At 47.0% G+C, this 19,223-nt stretch overlaps 2 protein-coding genes and 1 long non-coding RNA gene across 4 annotated transcripts; all 3 read left to right on the top strand.

Moving 5' to 3' along the window:
* Positions 1–240: 240 nt before the first annotated feature.
* Positions 241–1,644, top strand: LOC144981220 (uncharacterized). Of its 2 annotated transcripts, none has more exons than XM_078942449.1 (2): positions 241–868; positions 1,387–1,644. In XM_078942449.1, exons 1-2 carry the CDS (start codon positions 357–359, stop codon positions 1,508–1,510), a joined length of 636 nt encoding a protein of 211 aa, XP_078798575.1. In that variant the 5' UTR covers positions 241–356; the 3' UTR covers positions 1,511–1,644. The 2 variants fall into 2 exon arrangements, with proteins under 2 accessions (XP_078798575.1, XP_078798574.1); XM_078942448.1 differs by having other exon boundaries at positions 1,381–1,644.
* Positions 1,645–2,421: 777 nt separating this feature from the next.
* On the top strand, positions 2,422–2,829 carry LOC110017691 (uncharacterized). The gene is made up of 2 exons (XR_013653959.1): positions 2,422–2,560; positions 2,642–2,829. It is a non-coding gene; the product is annotated as an uncharacterized LOC110017691 (long non-coding RNA).
* A 6,110-nt stretch (positions 2,830–8,939) lies between these two features.
* On the top strand, positions 8,940–17,346 carry chrna2b (cholinergic receptor, nicotinic, alpha 2b (neuronal)). Its single transcript, XM_004083314.4, has 6 exons — positions 8,940–9,577; positions 12,015–12,166; positions 13,206–13,250; positions 13,331–13,440; positions 15,257–16,394; positions 16,490–17,346. Exons 1-6 carry the CDS (start codon positions 9,481–9,483, stop codon positions 16,613–16,615), a joined length of 1,668 nt encoding a protein of 555 aa, XP_004083362.1. The 5' UTR covers positions 8,940–9,480; the 3' UTR covers positions 16,616–17,346.
* The last annotated feature ends 1,877 nt before the right edge of the window (positions 17,347–19,223 follow it).

Here is a 19,223-nt window from a genome sequence, read left to right as displayed (position 1 = left end):
ACTGAGGTGTTCAGCTGAGAGGACTTTAAGGTTCTGCTCCGTCTGTCAGTGATCCATCAAAAGACGTCTGCTCTGCAGCTTTTCTTGTTTTATTCTGTCAGGAATTAGAGTTGAGACATCAGGAGAGTACATTCTCTACAGAAAGAGCTCTAAGTTTACTGCAAAAACAGTTCAAAATATTGAAAATGTTCTAATTCAGATGGAAAACCTACCAATAGTCTGTGGAGATCCTCGTGGATCTGAAGTGTCTGAAGGCCACTTTGGTTTTTGTCTAAACTGTTGAAGAGTTTGAAGAACTTTCAGATTTGAACTGAAATCTTCTTCAGACTTTGACCTTAGAGCCCTCCCAGGAAACCATGGAGCAGTCCTGGATGCTCCTCGTCCTTTTCTTGGTGTCCATGGCGCTGCAGACTATTGGCCAAAGTGGAGATGATAAAGGAGGGTCAGGCTTTGACCTCCTCTCAGGAAATTCCTCGCTGCGTGCTGTCGGCGATGAGCCTGGCGGCGTGGAAAACGGCCTGGTTGGAGCAGCATCTCTACCCTCCTCGTCTCTCAGCACTGAGGCTCTGCAGGAACGGTGCTTCATTCGCTTCAGCACTCGGGCTGCGGCGCCGGCCCAAACGGTTCAGCGAGAGGAGATGGCCGTCCTGCAGGCCATTCAGCTCCAAAACAAGGAAGTGATGGAGCGGTTGGATCACTTTGTGAAGGCGGAGCTGAGTGATCAGAGTTATGAAGACGCGATAAAGCGAAACATTGTCGGCATCCAAGACGACCTCAAAGTCTGCAGCAAAGCGGTGGAGAAGGCTGAGGAGGATCTGGAGAGGCAGCTAGGAGGAGAAACGCCGGAATCCATCACAGTGATGCAGAAGTGAGTATGAGGGGATGAAGAAAAGTCTTCCTGCTGGTGCCGAGGAATCCTGGTTACATGAAACTGAAAGAAAAGGGAATTACGCTGAATTGCAACATATCGTTTGTTCCAGGACAATACAAGATGTATTGTATAGTTGAAATGAATTCAGGCATGGAGGGGTTAAATATTTTTATCCGTAAATTAAGAAAGAAAAAAAAAAGGAAAATATCAAGGATAAGCCCGTATCATCATGAGGCCACCACCATGTTTCTCAATGCCATATAGATTCTTTTTTTTAATTTAATTTGATTTTAATCTAAATCTCTATTTTAAATGCAAGATAAAAAAGGAAAGAAAATTGCAACTTAAACATCATAAATTAAATTAAAGATTTAAAATCTAAAAGCACGAAAGCTGAAAATCAGGAAATCTGAACGTCTAAAGAAAAGTTTTGTATTTTATGATTTTGTTTTCATGGATTCTTTCCGTGTCCGTCCTCGTCTTAACGCTGAGACCTGCTGTCTGTTCAGAATCAGAAAAGGCTCTGCGGCCTTGGAAAGTTTGCTTCAGACTGCAGAGGACGTGGCCAGCAGGTTGGAGGGCTCATGGCAGAACCTGGAAGCTTCCTTCACCAGGACGAACATCAGACTCCACCGCTGAAGATCCGTACCGTGTGTCCACACGGACGTGAACCTTCCCTCAGTCACCTGATCTTCACAGCAGTGAAACGTTCCAGGCTGAGCTCCTCATCAGCTGTGATGTTCAACAGAAACGCTCAGTGGGCAGAAAAAGGCATTTCCTCTGAACTGTTTCAAAGCCACAACTTCCTACTTTCCATTCAGGCCTCATTTGTAGACTCAGGGAGGCCAAACATGAGCCAGATGAATATTTATGAATCCTGGAGGAGGAAATGGACCGGTACACCGGTTCCAGGGTGAGAATGGAGGTCAGGAGAGACTCAACAACATGGAGGGGGGAAGAGCTGCTGCTGGATTTTTTCCAAACCAAGAAGTTTAATTAGAAACACAACACCTTGCTGGTTTCAAACAGGAGAAAGTTGTGTGTAAGCATTTCAGGCTCATGTTCTGTTTGTCTAGAATTCAGATTTTCTGTAACGTTCATACAAATAAAGACGTCAAATGTCGTGTATGTGTCAGCTTATCTCTGGGGAAATATCCCTTAACAAAAAGTACTACATCTGAGGTTTATTTTTAGCAAGTATACCTGGGTATGCGCATACCAAGTGTACTTTGAACCATACACAGATAGTGTAAGAAATATACTAACTGAATACTTCTTCAGGCTAAACTGAAACATTTCAAGTTTACAGAAAGTAGATAGTTGGCTACATAAAAAATAAGCTTCAAGCCTCTTAATTTTATTATAGTCTATATACTTAAAGACTTTTTGTAATAAAAGAATAGATATTTTTGGTGGGGGGTTGAAATATCTGTTCTTGATGGTCACTTTGGGCAAAACACACCACAGAAGTCAAAAATTCTGACCCCACTGGCAACAATTCTATAAAATAGTTTTTTTTTAAAAAGTCTGTCAGTGGGGACAGAAAATGGCTGTCATGGCACCTCTGTCATCCCCGCCCCTCTGCTCTGCTCCTGACTCCACCAGCTGTGACCAATTCACCCTCATCAACTCTGCCCTTCTTAAGGAGACCCAGCTCCACAACTCATCGCCAGATCGTTACCCCTTATGGTGACTAACCTGGTCTCAGTCTCGCTCATGTTTATGCATCCTATGCTGATCTTGCAACTAACCTTACTATTCCTGTCCCAGGATTCCTGCTCGCCAGTGTCACCTGTGTGGAAGTCAGTTCGAGCCCCCCTGCTGTTCTGGAAATACCACCCTCTGCTAGCCGCGCTACTACCTCCAGCCACGCCTCAAGCTTCGCTCCTCTCTGGATCACATTCACGCCAGCAACATCTTCCTGGAAGGAAAGAATAAAAACCCTTTCTTACCTCTCATCTACCTGCGTCTTCATTCTGGGTTCCAGCATCTGGGTCTGCCGCTCCTCCGAATCATGACAGAACGATCTGGCCAAACCTCCGACCCAGCTGACCCAGAGGGACTCCGCTACTCCGTTCGTCAGCAAGGGATCACCCTGGGACGCCAAGCGGATGCCTTATCCCAAATGGCAACAGCTCAACAGGAACTTTTCAGACGCTTGGACGGTATGACGCAAACATTAATGGAATTATCCGGGCAAATGTCTAACCCTGTCACCACAGCAACGCTTCCGTCTTCCGGCAACACATCCGCTTCCGCCGCGCCCCCGGAAAACTTCCGCCTGCAACCCGAGCCTTTCTTCGGTGACGTAGAAGCCTGCAGCGGGTTTCTCCTTCAATGCCAACTACTGTTCCAGCAGGCCCCGAGGTATTATTTTTCGGACCTCAGTAAAATTACATTAATCGTGAACTCACTGAGAAATAAAGCCTTGCAATGGGCTCAAGCCTTCCTAGCAGCTAATCCTATATCCCACTTATCATTCGACCGCTTCATTGGGGAATTTCAACTTGTTTTTGATCAACCCAAAAAACAAGAAGAAGCCACCAGAAAACTCCTCGCACTCAGACAACGAAATCGCCCCATAAATGACCACGTCATTGACTTTAGGATTCTCGCCGTGGAAGCTGGTTGGTCCGACCCGGCCCTTCGGGGCATTTTCTATCAATCCCTCAATGAATCCATTAAAGATCATTTGTGTACGCAACCAGAGGCCCATAACTTTGAAGATCTCGTTTCTGCAGCCCTGCGCTCGGATGCTCGCCTAAGGGAGCGCCACCAGGAAAGATCGCTCCTGCACGTAAGATGTCCAACAAAGCCATGCAAATTATTAACCCTCCTTTTCCTCCCGCCAGTGCTTTAGAAATTCCACACGGCCCTCCCGAGGAACCTATGCAGGTTGGACTCTCTAAAATTTCTGCTGAAGAACGTCTGAGACGTCGGAACGAAGGCGCATGCTTTTACTGTGGACTTCAAGGACATCAAGTAAACCAGTGTGAGTTACGTTTAAACTCCAGAACCCCCCGCTAGAAGGCAGGCCGCGGGCGGGTGAGTCCACCTCTCTTTCCGAGGATTTTTTACTTCTCCCTGTCAAGCTATGTCACCAGTCCAAAGTAGCCGACCTCCAAGCTCTCGTTGATTCAGGTGCTGAACAGAGTCTCATCGATCATAGTCTTGTTTCTAGTCTCTCACTTCCCCTCGAAAAACTCGACACCCCAGTCAAAGCGGCCGGGTTGGGTGGGCAACCCCTCTCTCTTATTACTCACCGTACTAAACCTATTATGCTTGTCACCTCCGGTAATCATAGAGAAAACATCCAGTTTTTCATCACCCGCACTCCCCAGACTCCCATAGTTTTAGGCTTCTCGTGGCTCAGGAAGCATAACCCCCAGCTCGATTGGGTTAACCACCGCGTTATTAACTGGAGTGAATTTTGTTTGGCCAATTGTCTCCGATCTGCTATTTCCCCCGTCGTTGGTCCCACTACCAGCCGTCCGGAGGACATTGATCTTAGTAACGTTCCCGTCTGTTATCATGACCTCGCCGCAGTCTTTAGCAAAACCAAAGCAGGGTCATTACCTCCACATAGGCCCTATGATTGTTCCATCCGCCTCTTGGATGGTGCTACATTACCTAAAGGAAGGTTGTTTAATCTCTCTGGTCCCGAGAAGGTTGCCATGGAAAAATACATCCATGAGGTGCTATCTTCGGGACACATTCGCCCTTCCTCTTCTCCTGCAGGGGCTGGTTTTTTCTTTGTAGAGAAAAAAGACAAGTCCTTAAGACCCTGCATTGATTATCGTGAGTTAAATCAGATTACAGTTAAAGACAAATACTCCCTGCCTCTCATCAGTTCCGTGTTCGACTCCATTCAGGAAGCTCGCATATTTTCCAAGCTCGACCTCCGCAACGCATACCATCTCGTTCGCATTAAAGAAGGAGATGAATGGAAAACTGCTTTCAAGACTCCATTAGGTCACTACGAATATCTGGTCATGCCCTTCGGTTTAACTAACGCGCCTGCTGTTTTTCAACGTCTTGTCAATGACGTCCTCCGTGATTTCATAGACCGCTTCGTTTTTGTCTACCTGGATGATATCCTGATTTATTCCACAGACACCGCTCAACACAAGAATCACGTTCGCACGGTTTTACAGAGACTTTCTGTAAATCATTTATTTGTTAAGGCTGAGAAGTGCGCTTTTCATACGTCCGTTATTCCGTTTCTCGGATACATTTTCGAGGCAGGTAGCATCCGCCCTGACCCCGCAAAAATCGAAGCCGTTTCTCAGTGGGAACCACCCAAAACTCGTAAAAAGTTGCAGCAGTTTTTAGGTTTCGCCAACTTCTATCGCCGTTTTATCAGGAATTACAGCTCCATCGCCGCGCCTCTTACTCAACTCACTTCCACCTCTAAGACCTTTGAATGGAGCTCTGCTGCTCAGAATGCCTTCGATACCCTTAAAAGAATGTTCGTCTCAGCCCCCATCCTGATCCAACCTGACACCAACCGGCAATTTGTTGTGGAGGTTGACGCCTCGGATTCTGGGGTTGGGGCAGTCCTGTCACAGAGAGAGGAAGCATCTGGAAAATTAAAACCCTGTGCCTTCTTCTCAAAGAAGCTCTCCCCGGCTGAAAAAAATTACGATGTGGGCAATCGTGAACTGTTAGCCATAAAACTTGCCCTCGAGGAATGGCGTCATTGGCTGGAGGGAGCGGCTCTTCCTTTCATAGTATGGACAGACACTAAGAATCTTTCCTATCTCCGTTCTGCAAAAAGACTCAACTCACGTCAAGCCCGTTGGTGCTTGTTCTTCGATCGATTCAAGTTCACAATCACCTACAGACCCGGATCCCGGAACGCAAAACCTGACTCTCTGTCTCGAAAATTCTGCTCCTCTGAGTCCACCACCACCTCCAACATTCTCCCTCCTACCTGTGTTATTGGTAACCTCACCTGGGACATCGAAACCAGGGTCGCCCAAGCTCAAGGTGAGGAGCCGAATCACCCTACTCCACCTAATGGCACTCTATATGTCCCCAGCTCCCTAAGGTCGGACGTGCTAACCTGGGCCCATACCTCCCGCATCGCCTGTCATGGAGGGGTTCACCGGACCCTCCATCTCCTCCGCAGACGATTCTACTGGCCCTCCATGACCAGAGACGTCCGGGAGTATATAGCCGCCTGCACCACTTGTGCTCGGTCCAAGACATCCCACTCTCCTCCCTCTGGTCTGTTGCATCCTCTGCCCACTCCCAGTCGGCCCTGGTCCCACATTGCGGTAGACTTTGTCACCGGTCTTCCTCCATCCCATGGTCACTCAATTATTTTCACTGTCATAGACCGGTTTTCTAAATTTGTTCATTTCATTCCTCTACCCCAGTTACCTACCGCCACCGAGACCGCCGACATCCTGGTTCATCACGTTTTCCGTCATCATGGCATTCCGTCCGACATAGTGTCTGATCGAGGCCCTCAATTCTGTTCTCAAGTCTGGAAGGCATTTTGCTCCGCCCTGGGTGCCACAGTCAGTTTAACTTCGGGCTACCATCCCCAGTCCAACGGCCAAGCCGAACGGGCTAATCAGGAGCTGGAAGCATCCCTCCGTTGCCTAGCTGCCGACAATCCTTCGGACTGGTCCAAATATTTGGTATGGATAGAATACGCCCATAACTCTCATCCCTCTTCTGCTACAGGGGTGTCTCCCTTCGAAGCCTCCCTCGGGTTCCCACCACCACTGTTTCCGTCTCACAAACTGGACTTGGCAGTGCCCTCAATACAGGAACATCTCCAGCGCTGTCAACGCGTCTGGCAACAAACCAGGGCAGCTCTCCTCCGGACAAAGGAAAGCAACTGCCATACGGCCAACCGTCACAGGGTGGTGGGGCCCAGTTATCAACCCGGACAGAGGGTATGGCTGTCATCCCGGAACATCCCCATCCAGGCCACGTCACGCAAACTTGCTCCCAGGTACATCGGTCCATATACTATCGACAAAATCATTAATCCCTCCTGTGTCCGTCTTCACCTCCCAGCCGCTCTCAAGATCCACCCGTCCTTCCACGTCTCCCAGATCAAGCCGGTCTCTGACAGCAGTTTATGCCCGCCTTCCGCTTCCCCACCACCCGCCCGGCTCATCGATGGCGCTCCGGCGTACACCGTTAGCCGCATCTTGGACGTCCGGCGCCGGGGTCGCGGCCATCAGTTCTTGGTCGATTGGGAGGGGTATGGTCCTGAGGAACGCTCCTGGGTCTCCCGTTCGCTCATTTTGGACCCCACCCTTATCTCCGACTTCTACCGTGCCAACCCGGATCGTCGTCCTGGACCGCCTAGAGGCGGTCGTTAGGGGGGGGGTACTGTCATGGCACCTCTGTCATCCCCGCCCCTCTGCTCTGCTCCTGACTCCACCAGCTGTGACCAATTCACCCTCATCAACTCTGCCCTTCTTAAGGAGACCCAGCTCCACAACTCATCGCCAGATCGTTACCCCTTATGGTGACTAACCTGGTCTCAGTCTCGCTCATGTTTATGCATCCTATGCTGATCTTGCAACTAACCTTACTATTCCTGTCCCAGGATTCCTGCTCGCCAGTGTCACCTGTGTGGAAGTCAGTTCGAGCCCCCCTGCTGTTCTGGAAATACCACCCTCTGCTAGCCGCGCTACTACCTCCAGCCACGCCTCAAGCTTCGCTCCTCTCTGGATCACATTCACGCCAGCAACATCTTCCTGGAAGGAAAGAATAAAAACCCTTTCTTACCTCTCATCTACCTGCGTCTTCATTCTGGGTTCCAGCATCTGGGTCTGCCGCTCCTCCGAATCATGACAATGGCCTTACTAAATTCTTATTTAAGAAAAAAATTCTAGTCCCCAAGACATGTTTTCTTTAAAACTAAGATTATTTTTCTGTTGAAAAACCTTTTTGATAAGATTTTTTTTCTTGCAAGCGGAGGACGGTTGCTTCCACGAAGTACGTTAAAAAGTAATAACGCACACTTCGAAGGCCATTAAACCGCTTATACCATGGTCACTTACAAAAGCAATAAATTTCGACTTTGTGTCCTGACAGACCCGTGTCTGTGAGGGTTTCCTCCGAGTGTTTCGGTTCCTCCACCTATCCAAATTGAATCCAAATGAATGTACCCCTGGAGCAATGAGGTCAAGGTGCATTAGCCCTGCACTTATAGGGACATGGCAAATACATCATGACCGTGTGCTATAGCTCCTGGAGGACTTCAGGCAGGACTAAGGGCGATTCAAAAAAAACATCATTCTTACAGAAACTGCAAAGATCCAGTTCCCAAACTGGATCTTTCTTCTGTTACTTCTGTAACAGAGTTACCAGTAGTTTGGAAGTACTTGTAAAGGAGAATGCAAGTCAGGTAGCTGCTGGAGTGTGCTGCAGTGTCCTCTGTCAGAAGGAGACAGATCCAACAATTTGAATCCAACCACTTTCTGGGAGGTGGTTGGAATCAGTGGATGTGAGTCTCCTTCTAACAGAGGTTGCTCCATTCTGTAGAAGTTGCTTATCCATCAGTGGAGTAAGCTGTTCTCATTTAACCTCTGAAGACCCGAGCTAATATTTGAGCTAACCCTCAACACACATATAGTCAAAGGGCCCAGTTAAGCAGAATTAACTGGGAATTAGAGCCGCTGCTCCTCCATATCCATGAGGAGCCAGTTAAGGTGGCTCAGGCATCTGGCCTGGATGCCTCACCGAGGTGTTCTGGGCATGTCCCACTGGGCAGAGACCCTGGGGGAAGCCCAGGTCCCACTGGAGAGTCTACATCTTTCTGTTGGCCTGGGAATGCCTCTGGGTCAATGTAGAAATTGTACAAAATCTCCATCAAATACATATATCAGTTGGTACTTTTGCACAATCCTCTTAAGAAAATTAAATAAAAGAGCAGAAAATAGAATAGGCAAATCAACCAAAACATTGTGCGTTTGTGTGTGTATGTGTGTGTGTGTGTGTGTGTGTGTGTGTGTGTGTGTGTGTGTGTGTAAGAGGGAGACAGGGAGGCGGGAGGAGGAGTCACAGAGCAGCGTATCATAAATGATATCGGCTCTTCGTCTTTGTTGGTCGGATGCTGCTTAGCTGCAGGAGGTATCTGACCCCCACCCTCACCCCCCAGGACTGGTTCAGGACCAACTATGTCATGAAAAATAATGATCTGTAACTTAAATCGTCAAAACTAGGGTCTGCTCCGAAGTTTGCCGTCTGCGTAAAAGTGCGAGCTTGGATTTTACGCACACCGGACCTGGTACGGTGAATTCTCACACTCTATGTGTGAACATTTGTGACGCGGATCGTAAATGAGTTCATCAGAGGGGAGGCTTTCTCCGTGATTCTCCCTCCGTGAAACTGTCCACCTCCTGCGCCAGCCCTCCGGCTCGCGCGCGCGCGCACAGGTCTGCGCTTGCTCTGCTTCCCTGCTGATCCATGAGGCACTGGTTGCGAAGCCGAGCTTCAGGCTGCGCGCTGACACCCCCACCCCACGCGTGGCAGCGTTAACCGTAAAGTTATGCTGAAATGTGTTTCAGCCGAATAGATGAAACATGCACTTCTGGATCTGACTGCGGACGGAACCGGCTCCTCCACGCTTCCCCCTGATGAAGTTGGGCAAGCCTGTGGACCGAGAGATGGAGATGAACCCTCTGTTCTTCACGGGGGCTCACGTGGTGTGGGCGCTTCTTCTCACTCCGGCAGGTGAGCATCTCATTTCATGCAAGTCTTAGATAAACTGAGACCTGAGCAGAAAACCGCACCCGCTGCGGGTTTCAAAAACATACGTTTCAGTTTGTTCACGCAAATTTCCCTTTCATCTTCATCTTCATCTTCATCTTCTTTAGTTCATGGAAAGCAAAGCTCTGAAGATTTAAATTCGCACATTTTCCGGGAGCATTTCCTTATAACAAAATAATTTTAAAGATCAAACATCTTTCGGTGGCAAAACAAAACCTTAGGAAGATTTTCATCGAGACATTTGGACTCATAAGGAGAAAAAAAACTCAAATTAATGAACCTGCAGGATCATCATGCAGGACACAGTATCTGATCAGAAATACTTTTGAAGTGTTTTTAACCAAACTGCTGCTGCTTCACAGAAGAGCCAGTTTTCATGTATCTGAGGCTCAAATCATTTTCTGCTTGACAAACCTCAGACGTTTAATTTGTCAGCTTGTATTAGCTTACTTTGAAGCTCCGGGCAGAAGGGATGGAGAGAAAAGACAAAAGAAGAAAAGACGAGTGGACATGACGTGAAGAAACCACTTTGTGGAAAAGTTCCTTTTTTGATTGCAGCCTCAATCCTTGAGTAAAGAATCAATTCTCCGCAGAAAATGGTGTCAGAAGAAACTCCGGCTGCTGAATTTGGATGATTCTCTTTCAGAAAAGTCATTTCATGAGAGCGCAGCTGGATCTCGTGTCATTTTGCCTTCAATGCAAAATCAATCATGGCAGTGACCTTCACCTGTGTGTGAGTGATGCTCTGAAACAGGAATAGCCAGCAAACGCTGCTCTCCGGTTTCTGACTGTTCTGAGGTGGGTTCCTTTCCGTCCAGAGTCTGTTATGAGTCTAGCTGATGGCCGATCAGCTGAAAGATGTGGAAACTGGATGAGGGTTTGTTCAGGCTGTCCCATGACTCCACCCCTCCATCAGCGATTCTGTCTTAAGTCACTGGCTGAATTATGACAGCCCAATCTCAGCAAGAGCGCCTCTGGCCTGAGAAGCTGCTGACTCCATCATCCAAAGCGGACAGTGTTTTACACTCCTCGCCAGGATGCTTGGCTGCCGTCCAGCGTTCTCCGAGCTGGATGGAGGAGGAGGTGTCATATCGTTTCAGGAGCACTGGCAGCAAACTTTGATCTGAGTGTCCCAGGAGTCTCTTTTCTAACCACACATCTGCTCCAGGACGCACAAACACACCAGCGGGACTGTCTGGATCACAAGTCAAGCTTCTGCGCTTCTCTGCAGGATTACAGTTGGATCCTGATGAAAGGAGAGAAGCTGGACTTTATAAGTGTACGGAACGCAAAAGAACCTCGTCCTTTTGGTAGTTTCCTAACCCAAATGTTTTAAATGGTTAAATCAGATACAGCAAATGTGTTAAATAAATACACTTTAAACCCTTTTTTTCACACTTCTCATGTTCTGTAGGTCAATCTTTCAGTTGTTAAGTCTTTTAACTAAATCAACAGTGCAGCTCCTGTGACGGACTGGCGACCTGGCCAGGACATCCCCTGCCTTCGCCCACGAGTGGCGGGGATAGGCTCCAGCAACCCCGTGACTCTGAAAGGGACAAAACGGGTTTAGAAGACGAATGCATGAATGAGCAGTGCAGCTCCCTATTCAGTGAAAAACAATCTTTTTTATCTCCAGATTAAACTATTCTACTATAAACATTTTTTAAACTTATTTTAATCCACAAAAAAGAAGGTATTGAATCTGAACGAATGGCAAGACGTTTTGAAGAAACATCCAGAATGTTCAAAGTTGTTTCCAACTGTCTGGCATGGTGGAGGAGGGATGATGGTTTGTGCCACAAAGCTGGAGTCTGCAGAAAACTGATTTTTTTCACGTCTGAAGCCAGGACATGAAAGAAAGCAGAAACTTTGGAGATGCAGATCCGATCTGCATCTGGAAAAGTGCTTAAGACCATTTTTGCCTCAGAAATGTTAAAAGAAACTAAAACAAAGATTGAAGGTTTTTGTGTACTGTAGGTTTCTGCAGCTTAAGAAAACAGATCAGACCACATTTTCCTTTACATGCCTATTAGAAACTGAATATAAAAACGGGATTTCCTGATGGAGCTGATGCCTCCTGCACCTTCTCCCTGACTGCTGATGAAGATTTCTTAGGATGTTGTAAATCTGATGAGACTCCCACGCTGTGCTCGGCTCTTGTGATGAAGGAGACGACAAATCTGCTGCTGTTTGTCCAAAAGGGATCAGGCGTTTGACCCCAGCACGAGCAGAAATTCATCTCCACCAAACGGATCACAGATGTTCTATAAAAGATCCGACTGTCATGGGATTCAGGATAGATTCTGGGAACACGTAAAACGTTAACGTGACGGTTGATTGAAATATTTTCTAAACTGATTTGTTGATGATGTCATGAGTTAAAGAAGTTGTGTCTCTGCAGTCTTTTGCTACGATAAGAGCCACGCCCATGCAGAGGAGGAGCTCTTCCAGACTCTGTTCACCGGCTACAACAAGTGGTCCAGACCCGTCCCCAACATCTCTGATGTGGTCATCGTCAAGTTTGGACTCTCCATCGCGCAGCTCATTGATGTGGTCAGTCTGGTGCCGTGTTTAAAGTCCAGAAATACGGGAAGTTTTCTGATTTAAATAAAACCCAAACTGAGACTTTATGATTTAAAAGAACGATTTAAAAAGTTTAAAGCTTTTATTCAGTAAATGAGCTCATTTCAAATGTGACACAGATTCTAAATAGAGCTCGGTTACCATGGTTACTGTGGTGTAGCATCTGTTCCCTTAGAACTTAGTTTGAAGATGTCTGGACTTGGATGTTCTCCTCTTCTGGAGTTTTGGGGTTGAGTTTCTTGAAAGGATTCTGGGTCCAAATGACACCTCAGTTCTTCAGAACCACGTTTAAAGATGGCCTCCTCTCTGATGCCTCAGCCTTGAACCTTTTGCAGACGCTCAGGATGAGGTTTTTCACAGAGGTTTCTGGAATTATCCAGGATCCTTTCTGAAAGATGCTGAGTGGCTTTTCCTGACGCACAGAGATTTTTCTAGTTTCTCTAACTCTTTTCATGTTTTGCTCTGTAGATTTTCCTCAACCTTTATATGCATTCATTCACAGAGCCGGGTATCGAACCAGCGAGCTTCTGCTCCAAGGATTCCCCATGTATTTTGATGGAGTCAAAAATCCTGGAATATTTTGAAAAGTACAAGGATTTGAAGGAGCAAAAGTCACAGCTGGAAAAAGCTGAAAGAGCTGAACATTTGAATAGTTGAATGGTTGAAATAGATGAAACATTGTAGGAGGAGTTAAGTGGTAAAAAAATGGTGAAAGATACTAGAAAAAAGAAACAGAAACAGGAAAACACTGGGTTGGATGCTTAAACGCATTCAACCAATTAAAATAAATAAATTCCGGCTTCTCCTCCAGCTGAATCTTTTCAAAGTTTCTCTGACTGCTCTGAGATGTTTGAAATGAGCTCATGTGTGGTGTCACATGTAGCAGTTAAACGCTCATTTCCTAGAATTAAAACTCTGTTTTTGTCTGTATTCTATACATTTCTCCAAGCTGGAACTGCAGTGTCTGTCTTTGATCCGTTTCCCCTCCTTCCCTCCGTCTCTCTGTCAGGATGAGAAGAACCAAATGATGACCACAAATGTTTGGCTGAAACAGGTGAGAATCTTTAGGGTTTTGTCTCATACAGAAACTTTTCTGATCCATGAGTGGCTGAGATGTTCTCACACGCTGGACAGGAGTGGAACGACTACAAACTCCGCTGGAAACCGTCCGACTACGACAACGTGACGTCCATCAGAGTCCCGTCAGAACTGATCTGGGTTCCAGACATAGTCCTCTACAACAAGTGAGTGGTGTGAGTGAGGAGGAGCGTGAAGGCAGACGCGTGGTGAGGTTTGTTTCTGTGATCCATCCTGGAAACGTCTGCTTCACATCAGCAAATACAAGTTTGAACTTCCGTTTTTCTGCTGATGCACTAATATACACATGTAGATCTGCAGACTCTGTGTGTTTTTCTGTCTCTGAAGGATTTCATTTTCATTTACAACAAAGATTAGAAACAACAACAAGTTTGTCTGTTTTTTATGATAAAAAACATTTGACATTTATTTTGTTTTTGTGTCAGAATTATCAGATTCTTCAACCTTAAAATAATAATAATAATAACAACAATGATAATAATAATAATGATAATAAATCCCTGCTTTGAATTGGATGTTCCATAACAATGATAGAAATGAATGACATAAAAATACAGTTTTAAGTTAAAGAAGGCTTGATGAACAACACTAAATGTGTGAATTAATAAAAATTGTTTGGGAAAATGATCCAAATTGAAATCAAATAAAATTAAAACTGTAATAGTATATAATACTTATGTAGGAGCTATAGGTTTATAATAGTTTTATTAGATCTATATTCACAGATTTTCTGGATGAAGATGCTGCCATCTACTGTTCACTGACTGTTACTACTCCAAACTTCATCAATTCTTTTCTTCTTCATAATTTCTAGTCAAAATATTAAATAAATATTTATAATTGATTTAAAAGTAATACAATTTATTGACAAAGAACCTTCATCTGGGCCTTTTTTTAAGAGGAAGAAAAGAAAAGAAATAAAAATGAACAGGTTTTGGGTGGAATGAACTAAAAGCATCAAAGAAACACTTAAAAGTTGGTGGCAGAAATTTAAAACATTTCAAAATGTTTTATCAAATGAAATGAAACACGAGAGCAACACAAGCGTGATAAAACAGAGCAGATGAGTCGAAACTGGAAAACCAGACGCTTACATAGACTGAGGGTGATGAACTAAATGAAGCCAGCTGTGGACCATCAACCTGAACCTGCTGAGACTGAATCCTCACACTATCAGGATCCTCCACACTGTCAGCATCTTCTTCAAAGAAAACTTTGACATCCACCTCCTACCTAAATGATGGGGTGGAAGTCCTCTCCGGTTTTACTTTCGGACCATTGAACGGTCAGAGGATGAAGCATACTCCAGATGTTTTTGCAGAAAACCCCATCAGGAGGCGCCCCTGGAGGTTGGGGTGGAGATGGTTAGGCGTGTCTCCACCTCTGCCTCACAGGATTGTCCATGACTCCTCGTAGGTCCAGATATGTTTGCTTCCCCAAAAGGGGAGACGCTTCATCCTGACAGCTGAAGAGTGGTCCTCCATGGACACAAAGAATCACCTCCTGGTTGAAATGCAGTCAATGCAAACAATGATTTATTTGATTGAAGGAAGTTTGGATGAGGAGGTCTGCAGTGGTAGAGGAGAACGATGGAGGAGACGTTCTGTGGGTGGGGCAGAGGAGCTGAAGGAGGGACAGGGACCTCCATGGATGGAGGGGAAGGTGTAGCAGGAGGTGGTGAGTCCAGCCGTTATATGGGGTTAGAGACTCCGAGGCAGCAGAGATGAAGATGTGGAGGTTCCACGATGGATAGGATCCTCAGAGGAGCAAATCATGGTCGAAGTTCTGGAGAAAAATGAAGGAAGAGGCGATGGAGTTCTGCTCTCTAGAGCTTCTACTGTCAGCTTTTGGTGCAGTGAAAAGAGAGGAGGTGAATGAAATGATGATGAAGTGAAACCTGGAGTCTGTCACACTGTGAACGGAGATGAAGAGGCGGAGCTTCAATCTGTGTTTTTTCTGCAGCGCTGACGGGGAGTTTGCTGTGACCCACATGACCAAAGCTCACCTGTTCCACACGGGGAAAGTCCGCTGGGTTCCTCCTGCCATCTACAAGAGCTCCTGCAGCATCGATGTGACCTTCTTCCCCTTCGACCAGCAGAACTGTAAGATGAAGTTCGGCTCTTGGACCTACGACAAAGCCAAGATCGACCTGGAGCGGATCGAGAACACCGTGGACCTCAACAACTACTGGGAGAGCGGCGAGTGGGCCATCATCAACGCCGTGGGAACCTACAACACCAAGAAATACGACTGCTGCCACGAGATCTACCCGGACATCACCTACTTCTTCATCATCCGGAGGCTTCCTTTGTTCTACACGATCAACCTCATCATCCCCTGCCTGCTGATCTCCTGCCTGACTGTTCTGGTCTTTTATCTGCCCTCAGACTGTGGCGAGAAGATCACGCTGTGCATCTCTGTGCTGCTGTCGCTGACCGTCTTCCTCCTGCTCATCACCGAGATCATACCATCCACCTCGCTGGTCATTCCTCTCATCGGCGAGTACCTCCTCTTCACCATGATCTTCGTCACGCTGTCCATCGTCATCACCGTGTTCGTGCTGAACGTGCACCATCGCTCCCCCAGCACCCACAAGATGCCGCGCTGGGTCCACACCGTCTTTCTGGACCTGATCCCGCGCTGGCTGTTCATGCGCCGGCCCGCCCCCAACGGCAGGCGCCGCAGGCTGCTGCTCCTCCAGCAGGATGGGGCGCTGGGGCGTCTGCAGCCCCGGGTGTCCGCACTGGATATCAGCACCTCCTCCACCTGGCTGAGGGAGGGGGCCGTGCTGGAAAAGACTGAGAGGAGCTGCTATGAGGATCTGGAGCTCGGGACTCTTCAGTCCTACTTCTCCTTCCGTCCTCCTTCACCCAGACCTCCGGGGCAGACCCCCCCACAGCAGCTGAAAACCCCCCAGAACAGCCAGAGCTGGCGTGAGGGGGGCGGAGGCCCCAACAGACAGATGGGCGGAGCCAGAGTGGATTCCCCTAAAGTGCAGTGTGCCGAGTCGGGGTCTCTTCTTTCCCCCTGCGTCATGCGTGCGTTGGAGGGGGTGCACTACATCGCAGACCACCTGAGGGCTGAGGACGCCGACTTCAGTGTGAGTCCCCCCCCACCACACACACACACTTTACTTTTCACTGCAGTTAAAACGTAAAATCTCAACTCATGAAGCGTTTTTTTCTCCTCCTGCAGGTGAAGGAGGACTGGAAGTATGTTGCCATGGTGATCGACCGCATCTTCCTGTGGATGTTCATCATCGTGTGTCTGCTCGGGACAATCGGCCTCTTCCTGCCGCCGTGGCTCGCCGGCATGATTTAAGGTTTTTGGGAAACTGTCAAAGGAAAACTAAAATTCGGATTCAGTTTGTCATCATTAAAGAGGATGCTGCAGTTTATTCTAAATTTTAAGATGCTTTAGTCTGATGGGCTTCTTCCCATCAGAAATAAACATTTGAGGAGAGAGTCTCTAACTGCAACGGACTCTTTTCTGGATTTGATCCTTTTCTTCCATTTTCATTGACATGCTTCATGTCTCAAACTCTGTCAAGTTTTCTTTCATCATGTCTTCCCGGCTTTGCCACGACCTCCTTACATGTTGTTTATCTGATGCGATACATTTGGCGTCCCAAGCAGAAATCTTCCAATAAATATTTATGTCTCTGAATCCTGAGAGCCGAGACAAATCACCTTCAGAAAAACGTTTTTACTCCATATTGATGACTTAAATATTAAAGTAGATAAAGAGTAGTGCTGTTTAACCATGTAAAGGTGCAGGTAGAACCATTTTAAATACATTAACATGTTTATGGTGATGCCTTAATTCAAGTAAACTCCATCAGACACTCAAAAGACATAATTATATTAACATTTATTTTTTTTTGCAAAATGGAACGAAGCCTGCTGGAGTCTTAAAGTTCACATAATTGGTGTCAGCTATAAAAATAAAATGTATGTAATCAATGTTTTGTTGTTTTCCATAGCTTGATTGCATTTTCTAGGTTTCTAGCTGAAGTTATGTACAGAAAATCTGAATAAAGACGCTTCAGAGGATCCGTTCCCGCTCATTTCAGTGAAGCAGCCACTTCTGACCTCTATAGACTCTGTTTTATCTCCCAACAAAACCAGACCTCCAATTATCCCATCCAAACACAGGAGACAGCACTGGGAAGGCCAGGATGTCCTTATCTAAACGCCTCAGGTCTCAGTTTCAAATGAGTCAAAGGACACAAACAGAAGACACAAAAGAAGGGTCTGGTTCAGTCAGGAGGATAAACAGCTGTTAGGTTGGAGTGTTTGCTGCTGCTTCTGCTTTGCAGGGAGTCTGAGCTTATTTTTAAGCTTCCAGCTGCTCTTCATCGGGTTTGGAACAAACCCTTTCTGTTCAATTGTTGGTTTGAAAAAGCCTTAATTTAAGATTTTATTATTAAATACATGTGAAGTTTAACTCCAACACATTTGTGCTTTAATGTTCACCTTCTGTTGATTGAAAAAAATGACCCCCCCCCCCCCCCCCCTCACTGGCAGATGCTCCAACCTCTCCTTAAATGTGAACATTGTTTTAAAATAGAAGGAGCCGCAATTCCAGAAGAAACTGCAGGTTTGATGCTGTGTTGCTGAATGAATATGAAACTTAAAGGCTAATCATTGGCAAAATAAAGAAAGACAGAAATGATCAAAGTTGAGCATAAATAAAGTAAAAACAGCACAATAACAAAAAATATTTGTTTGTGAAAAATGCCAGAGCCGGGTATGGAACCAGCGAGCTTCTGCACCAAGGATTCCCCATGGATTTCAATGGAGGCAGAAATCCTGGAATATCTGGAAAGGTTCAAGGATTTGAAGGAGCAAAAGTCAAAGCTGGAAAAAGCTGAAAGAGCTGAACATTTGAATAGTTGAATGGTTAAAATAGATGACAGAGAAACTGGAAAACAATGGTTGAAGGATTTAGAGCATTTAACCAATAAAACGAGAACGTGTTTTGGGTAAAGTCTTTTACAAAACAGTCTACCAGCTGTCCCCAACTTACCCCCTTCCTCATATAACCTCATAATAGGGTGAGGGGGTGGGGGGATTAGCCTGCGATGAGCCTTGGGGGGGGGGGTTTACTAGGCAGTGGCCCCCCCTCCTATGGTTGCCGTATGGAGTGGGCCCCCCCTCTTTCGGTTTTATTTGCACCTTAGACATGTAGGGCCCTTGGTAGGGGGGGTGCTTGGACATCACTGCCAGCAAGCAGCAGATGTCCTCCTAGCACCCTACCCGCCAATTTTAACCGCACCTTAGACATTTAGGGCCCCTTGGTGGGGAGGGTGAGGGGACATCACTGTGAGTAATCAGGAGATGTCCCCTTAGTGCCCTACCCGCCAATTTTAACTGCACCCCCCTTAGTACACACACCCCTCCCCCCTCAATATATACATCCCAACATAAACACACACACATGCACACACACACCCTCTTAAACACACATATACGCACACACACATTTTGCAAGGAAGGTGGGACCTAGGACCATCTGTCCCCTGCCTCTTCCCTGGTGGGGGGTACGGGCCCCTTTGCAGCGGCGGCCGTGTCCCCGGGGTGCCGGCTTCCTGGGCCCGGCGGTGCTCTCTCCGCGCGGTGGGGGGGTTCACATTACATCTGAGCCGGGGGTGTTGGTGTCCCTGGGGGGTGGGTTCTGGTCCTTGCTCCTGAGCGCTGGGCCCCGCCTAACTTCCAACTGTGGCCGAGCCTGGTCGGGCCATATTTACAACACCCCTTGTGGGCCCTCTTTTTTCCCCGGGGTTCCCCCCTCCTGGGCGGGGGCGGCGGGCCCCTGCCTTGCTCCTCCCTGGACCAACCGTGGGCCGGGCGGGTGGCTGCCTGGAGTGCGGGGCGGGTCTCCCTTGGGGGGTCCTGGCTCGTACCTGGGGTTGGGGCGGGGGGATGCC

The sequence above is a fragment of the Oryzias latipes genome, chromosome 24 (genome assembly GCF_053564925.1).
Source record: "Oryzias latipes strain Hd-rR chromosome 24, Olatipes_Hd-rR_3.1".
In the NCBI taxonomy this organism is placed as follows: Eukaryota; Metazoa; Chordata; class Actinopteri; order Beloniformes; family Adrianichthyidae; genus Oryzias; species Oryzias latipes.
The sequence above is the reverse complement of the archived record's forward strand: the minus strand, read 5'-3'. Positions and strand labels throughout refer to the sequence as shown.

Excerpts from the sequence above, each read along its gene's own strand:
- LOC144981220 (XM_078942448.1), top strand. The coding sequence starts at position 357 with ATGGAGCAGTCCTGGATGCTCCTCGTCCTTTTCTTGGTGTCCATGGCG. Across the intron at positions 869-1,380 it reads TCCATCACAGTGATGCAGAA|AATCAGAAAAGGCTCTGCGG; the intron begins GTGAGTATGAGG and ends CTGTCTGTTCAG.
- chrna2b (XM_004083314.4), top strand. The coding sequence starts at position 9,481 with ATGAAGTTGGGCAAGCCTGTGGACCGAGAGATGGAGATGAACCCTCTG. Across the intron at positions 13,251-13,330 it reads CAAATGTTTGGCTGAAACAG|GAGTGGAACGACTACAAACT; the intron begins GTGAGAATCTTT and ends CACGCTGGACAG. Across the intron at positions 13,441-15,256 it reads GACATAGTCCTCTACAACAA|CGCTGACGGGGAGTTTGCTG; the intron begins GTGAGTGGTGTG and ends TTTTTTCTGCAG.